General features: G+C 32.6%; 1 protein-coding gene across 1 annotated transcript; it reads left to right on the top strand.

The window, feature by feature from the left end:
- The first annotated feature begins 1,033 nt into the window (after window positions 1-1,033).
- On the top strand, window positions 1,034-3,725 carry BDBG_04848 (uncharacterized protein). The gene is made up of 2 exons (XM_002624938.2): window positions 1,034-1,420; window positions 1,502-3,725. The coding sequence occupies exons 1-2, from the start codon at window positions 1,387-1,389 to the stop codon at window positions 2,737-2,739; spliced, it is 1,272 nt and encodes a 423-aa protein (XP_002624984.1). The 5' UTR covers window positions 1,034-1,386; the 3' UTR covers window positions 2,740-3,725.
- Window positions 3,726-7,519: the final 3,794 nt, after the last annotated feature.

Raw genomic sequence — 7,519 nt, 5'->3', positions numbered from 1 at the left:
TGTTAAAAAGAATTATACAATCATTTTTTAATAAAATGAAATAAGATAAAACTGAGATAAAAACAGAAGTATTATAATAATTAGCCTGACTGTGTAACTGTGTCTGAGATCAGAATCAGAATATTTAATAATTTTATTATTAATTTAATTAATTTTATTATATAGTTTTAAGATTAAATAGTAGTCTTATACTATCTCAGTAAGACTTACTATTTACTCTTATTATATTTTTCAAATAAGATTATGATTTTCACTTCTTAATTTAAATTTATTTTATTACCTTAAGTGACTTTAAATCTCATTTAAGTGTTATCAAAAAGGATTACTTTTTAAAAAATTAAAAATAGTTTAAAAAACCTTAAAATATCTAAAAATAGTAACTTTATAATAAGAATAAGACTAAATGAAATTAAATAATATTACTTTCTTATTTTTTCTAAGTTATGATTTCATTTTGAGATCTGATATATAGTTACTTTACATGTTTTTTTCATAATTAGTCTCAGTGAGATTTATACTAAGAAATATATAAAATCAAATTAAATAAGACTAAATATGAAATTTATAATCTCAGTAATCAGTCTATGTATGACAGTGTTTTTTATTAATAACTGTGAATTGCATAGAATTCATCTATATAAGTTATATACAGCTATTAATATATCTTATTACATTCACTTGAGAGATTAAATATTATATTTTTCAAGCTAAATAAGCAAGCATAAGTGAGTGATTGAGGCTTGTATGAAATAAGAGACAGATTACACATTACATAACAGTGAATGAGAATAGAATAATACAATGAAATAATCATGAACTGAATATTCAGTATAAAATACAGTGTGAATTTTCACTAACATTTGTGATGCTGTCTAGCTTTCTTTTTGCTGTAATACTTTTGGTAGCGCCCTTCATACAGCCCCACTACGTAATTTCTGTCCCCATTGTGGCTGTTGATGTGCCTAGACCTAGTAAAATACGCTCTAACTACCAGTATCCTGCAAAAATGCATTAGTCAGAGTCAACCGATGAGGTAAGACATAAATGACGACTTCGACGAACAGGCAACGACGTTTGAATCAACCTCACCTGCACCACGACCGTCAACACCAGCAGTAAGAGTGGCGTCTATAGTACCAATAATACACGGCTCTTTCCTCGATAACTGGGCGTGGGATTTTCCGGTATAGAAGTTGGTAAAAAAGCGTGGAGGCCGCTCATTATTGACTGCGCCTCAGATAGGTACCAGGCTGGCGAATTCCCAGCCTCAAGCTTATATAGTGCAAGGTTCCCCTCTTCTCGATATTCAGTTCCTTCTTGATACGACTTCGGTTGCTTGGGCAAGCAGTTTGCCAACGTTGAAGCGTGAATATACGCCTCGTACAGATGGCCTCGACTGAAGTGTCCCCTCGACACCATGGTAAGTTTGTATTGCCTGATTTTACACCATCAAGTTGGCATTTTGAGTGGCTTTTTATGACCCTCTGCTCACATATTCAAGATCGACATGGTCGTCGCCGCCCCTTCGCAAATTGGATGAAGCGCCTTGCCAGTCTCAAGAACTCCGGTTCCCACCCCAGCTCCTCGAACAAACAAAATGGAACCTTGAGTACCCCAAAGGCCAAGAAGGCGACCAATATCAAAAACAACCCGTATCCGCTGTCAGGGAATGTGAGCAATATGGGCAATGGTCATCTATCTTTCTCTGAGCCCACTAGTGACCGGCTCAGTCATCATCCCCGTTCAGAGCGTTCGTTTTCCGAAACTGGTCTCGAGCAACGGGCTTCAACGGTGGGCACGAAATCCGCTGCTCCTACGCTTTCTACAAATGCGGACACGACTGTGTCAGATACTGCTAATTCTAAGACTGGCACAACGGTAACTACGGGTTGGGCAGTGGGCTCACAAGGTGGAGGAGAAGGCAGTACATTTTCCTCACCTGCTCCATCCGTGCGCTCACTTACCACAACTCTTACGACTGTCCAATCCACCGCTCCATCAAATCAAGTCCACGGAGCAATTTTCGGCCACAGCACTTCTTACAGTCACAACCAACAAACCAGCGTCCAGTTTAGCCATCAATTTCATATGTCCCCCGCTACCGCAGTTCCCGCTCATCTCTCTCCCAATCCAACCACTTATAACTCCGCAACGGCAAATAATCTCCTCACCGATAATGCGTCTGTTCTTACGCTGGCATCATCCTCCAAACGCCGCCGTCGCAATTCCCTAGATACCAACGCTTCCGTTCGTGCTTTGGCTCCATCATCGATCTTCAGCGGTAGCGGTGAGAGCTTACCATTAAGCGTTCTGAGTGGAAATATGGGTAATATAGGAGGAGCTGGAGTAGAACCATCTAATTCATCAATTACCAACACGCAAGGAGCACCGAACCGCCCTGCCCTAGCCAATGCTGAACGAGGCAGTGTATATTATTCCGGACCTACCACTGGTGAGAGGACTAGCTATCAACCCAGCTGGCCTCATCTGGGCGATACGGGCAGTGGTACAAGCAGTCATCATTCCCACCACCAGAGGAATGATAGCGCGGCTGGCAGTGTTGGTGGAAATACAATAGGCAACTCATCCATGCCCCGCCTGCCAGGGCGAGCAAGCCGACGAAGTTCTGGATGGGGAGAAGTCCCTAGTACCGACGATAGTGAGAATGAAATCCAGGTGACTAGAACAGATGAGCCAAGTATAAATCTGGTCGGGAATGGCCAAGCGAAGGCCAATTAGTGGGAAATTTCTGGCCATGTAACTAATGAACGACCTCTCCCACGCACAAGTTTCGCTATATCCTAGACGAACGTGTTTGTTTTCCCCGTACTCCTCCGGCTCTCCCTCGTTCGCAACACCATTTTTGTGTACCGTACCGCCACCTAACTTCTGAATTACACCGCGTTCAGACTATATTATTCGTTTCGTGCCTCTCTTTTGGCCCTTGCCCTCTTTCTGCCTTCGTTTGTCTTTTACTTTGTTTTGTACAGTATGTTTATTTCGCGTCTTCGCTTCCTTACAATTTCCGCCCCTCTCTTCTATGAGATGCTCATGATCGTATACCCCAGGTTTGTGTTTCCGTTTCGGTTATCGTCTTATTTGCTTGGCGAGCCGTTTCTCTCATTTCCCTTATTTCTTTTCTTTTTTTTCTTCTTCTTTTTCTTTTTTATAACCCGCTCCCATCGTTACAACTTTGTCCCCTTAAGTTCGATGGAACCAGTTTTCAAATTTTTATGTCCGTCCCTTATGCGCAACGTCTTTTCTGCTAGCCTTTCAGTGTCCTTCTCCCTACCCAACTAAATGGAAGTCACATAATGATTATGCTGAGATACGGTCTATACAATGATTGTTAATGGCCTTCCGCGAACCAGCGCGTGTGGCTTGTCCGTTATATTGCAGCGACTACTAGGACTTCGTTGGCCATGTCCAGATTTTGAGCCATGCGATAGAGGTCACTATTGTACAGTGCCTTAGGCCGTGCTTTTCTCAATGCGACAAGAAAGTCAATTACGATGAAATATGAAGCATTCAAACTACTCAACACTGTATATATAATATCTTCTGAGATTTGAAAACAATATTTGAGTTTTAAAATGAATCATTCTCTTCTTTTAAAATAGAATTATGAAATCTCAAAATACAATCATATTACTATTATAATAGATGACATGAGAACTCAGATCTGAGAGTTGAAAAACTCACAGAAATTATCTTTGAACTGCAAAATCTCTCTGAAACTTAAAAGAAATTCGTGAAAACTGTAATTATCACAGATATCACAAATAACATATATCTGAGATTTGTATAATTTCAAAAATATAATTTGTATATCACTGATTATGAATCAGGTTTATACTTCTGATCAATATTAACAGACTTACTCACAGAGAAAAAATCAGTTGATACTGCAGAGTTAATTAAAGAAGATAAACTCATTTATATAATAATGTTATAAATATCTGAAAACTTCACAGTTATAAAAACCGAGCTTCAGATATCAGAGAAATACTGAGATCTTGCAGACATATTCAGTTCAGTTAAAACAGTTAAGCTTTTAGCTCATTTAGAGAAAATCTGATAATAGATTTAATAGAAAAGTAGAAACTCTTCTGAAAATTAATTTATATACTCTCTTATAATAAAACACAAAATCTGCAGACTTATATGAAGAAGAATTTAAAGAATAACTTTATTCAACTCTCACAGACTTCTATAAAAGTATCTATAATATTTATAAACAAAAATAATAAAGATCTCAGATTGTGTATAAACTATTATACTTTGAATTTTAAGATTATAAAGAGTTATTACTCTCAGTTTTTAATCAAGAATGTAATTAATTATCTCACAGAAGCTGTTGTATTTACATAACTAAATATAATTAATATATATACATAGCTGTGAATACAGTTTAAAAATGAATAAAAAACTGTTTTTAAAACTATATTGAAAGTAGTTGAATATTTAATAATATTTTTTCATTTAATAAATATCTCTGCAGTATTTCAGTCTTGTATTAATAAAATACCTTATACAAATCTGAATATTGTTATAGTAATATATCTGAATGATGTGATAATGTACTCTGTGAAAAAAAAAATACACTAAGTATATATAAACTGTGTTAAAGGTTTTAAATGAGATAAAACTATATATTAATATAGTTCAGAAGAATATACAGCTGCTGAATAATAATACAGTTACATCTGAATAATACTTACAAATGTAAAGAGACTCTAGCAGCTACTAATTAATTTATATACAAGAAGTTAATATACATTTACAATCTTACAATAACTTAAGAAATCTTTGAATTATATCTGATAGCATGGCTAAAAATCCGTGAGAAGTACAGACTTCTTCAAAGTGTGATAATTTTATCTATAAAGCAATTTATAGTTATCATGTTAGAGTGATTCTAAAATACCTCAGAGTAACAGTATATAAAGAAGCAGTGAGTGAAAGAGTATGTGATTAATACTGCTCTGCTTATGAAGAGAAAACTTCACACTCAGAAAAATACTATATATATAAACATGAAAGAATGTGAGAAAAAGAAGATAGAAGTGATGAATACTAATTTAAAGAAATCTACTCTTTACTCAGAAGAATAAAAGAGTGATAATTATTATCAGAATTGTATAAGAGTAACAGAAAATATAGAATAATAGACACTGTATAATTAATAAAAATCTTCTGAAATGAATATCTCTTCTAGTAAATATGAATAATACTCTTCTCTACTATCTGAATCACAAGATATACAGAATCTCTTAAAAGATTTACTTAAAGTAGTAAGAAAAGCAGCTGAGACTGCAGAACTGAAAGTGAAGATTTATATATATATAAGAAATTTAAATAAAATTGAAGTTTAATATACACAGTGACAGACTGAAGTGAAAGTTAAGTAATAATTAATATTCAGTATAGATTAAGTATTCATTATAAAGAGCTTCATTAATACAATTATTATTATTAATAAGAAAAGAGAAAATCGGATTATAAATCTGTAGTAAGAGATTAAATACTTATACAGACAGACAATTATATTAAATGTGAAGATTTTATTATAATTATTCATAATCTCTTTAAAAGTGTATATATTATATAAGACTATTGTATATAATGAGAATTTAAGTATAAGTTATATTAAGTCAGATAATCTGTCAGAGCTATTAAGCTTTATTATTATTATTATTATTCTTTCATTATAGATGTATACAGTCAGAGACTATAACATGTACCTGAAAACTTGTAGTTCTCAGAGTTTTTCTCCTATTTGTAAGGATAATTATTATACATTTATCAATTTCAGATATGTAAAAGTAGAAAATTCCAGCTCAGAATGCAAAAACCTTTTATAAATTACAGTATTTTTAATATCTTCTGATACTTTTAAAACCATTTAGAAAGTAACATGATATAGGAAAAGAAACAAAGTCTGAAAGATAGACACAGTAGATAGAAAAGAAAAGAAAAGAAAAGAAACTGTAAGAAAAGATAATAATAAAATAAACATGTTTAAAGAGAGTGTATAGCTGATTTAACAGACTATATCTGATTAATTTCCACCTCTTCATATTCAGACAGTTCTGAATTTAGTTATTTTCTTGTAGCTGCTTGAGTTTCTGATAGAAAGTCTATTAAGTAATTAATTCTTATCTCAGTAAAGAATAGAAATCTTGTATTTAATTAATTTAAAGCATACTTCTCTATTAATCTGACTCTGAGACTATTGTATAATACACAATGCATGATAATATGGTCAGAGTTTTCATTTGAATTGCAGAATGAGTATTCTGTTGAATCAAATCCCTTATCAAATCTTTGTATATAAGAATTGAAATAATCAAGTTCTAGTTTCAGCTGAATTATAGATGAGAATACTTTGTTTTTACATTTTATTAAACAAGATTTTCACTTAGATTTTATTTCAAATCTTAAATAATATATACTCTTCTTTTGTTTCTGTCAGCTTTCATTTCACTTATTAAAGCAAGATTATTTTATCTTTCTTTTTATAAAAGAGCAGAACACTGTTTTTTAAATAGATCTGCTTAATTCTGAACTTTTTTTTACAGCTCAATCAGTCAATTCATTGTTATGAATATTCATATGAGGAGAACCTTAGTGCAGAAACTTGGTGCAGATGAATTATCAGTTTTAATATTCTTCTCTTTTAAATTTTTATAACAGAATTTAAAATCAGTTTAAGATTTATTTGATCATTATATATCTGACTATTTCCAAGTCTTTTTTAAAGCAGCTTGACTATCAGAGAATATTCATACATCTTTCAAACTAGTTTCTCTTTTATGAGATTTTATTTTAATAAGTTTGAAAGCTTTCACTATTGCAAATAGTTCAGCATCAAAAACTTCAGATTCACAGTCTAAATTTCAGAAATCTGTGATAAAATTGATATTATATTCAGTATAAGTAATGCCTGTATCTAATCTATTCAGATTTTCATTTTTTGGGTCATCTGAGTAAATCAGAATATAGTCTTGTATATTAATTATAGAGATCTTTCTCAAATACTGTTCATATTCTCTCTCTTTAGATAGTTCACTTATTCACAAGTTTATAAGATATTTCAGCTTTTCTCTTCAGAGAGATATCTTCTCATGATTGATTTTCTCAACATTTAATGAAGAAAATTGATTTTTAATCAGTGAATATAGCCTGTATAGTTGAGAGAGTATTTTCTTTGAAGAATTACTTTCACTTCAATCAAGAAATCTATTTCACTTCAGTTTAATTTCTGAGTTGATTGATAAAAATAAAGAGGAAACTCTTTGTCTGATTATATGATTTAAGCTCATCTTTATGACTCTCAGTGTATAGTTTCTACAGACCTTGTCAAATTTAGTAACAGAATGAAGAAGTGATGCTTCAATTTTCATTGCTTTAATAGAAGATGATTTGAATACTCTCAGAATTTTTTTCAAAGCTCTGTTTTACAGACTTTGAAAGAGTTCAGTGAAATTTCCTTAATTCTTTCATCAAACTTGAACTT

The sequence above is a fragment of the Blastomyces gilchristii genome (genome assembly GCF_000003855.2).
Source record: "Blastomyces gilchristii SLH14081 genomic scaffold supercont1.8, whole genome shotgun sequence".
Lineage (NCBI taxonomy): Eukaryota > Fungi > Ascomycota > Eurotiomycetes > Onygenales > Ajellomycetaceae > Blastomyces > Blastomyces gilchristii.
The sequence above is the reverse complement of the archived record's forward strand: the minus strand, read 5'-3'. Positions and strand labels throughout refer to the sequence as shown.

Bases quoted from the DNA above. Each gene is read 5' to 3' on its own strand.
- BDBG_04848 (XM_002624938.2), top strand. From the start codon at position 1,387: ATGGCCTCGACTGAAGTGTCCCCTCGACACCATG. The intron at 1,421-1,501 runs GTAAGTTTGTAT...CACATATTCAAG, and splicing joins AGTGTCCCCTCGACACCATG to ATCGACATGGTCGTCGCCGC.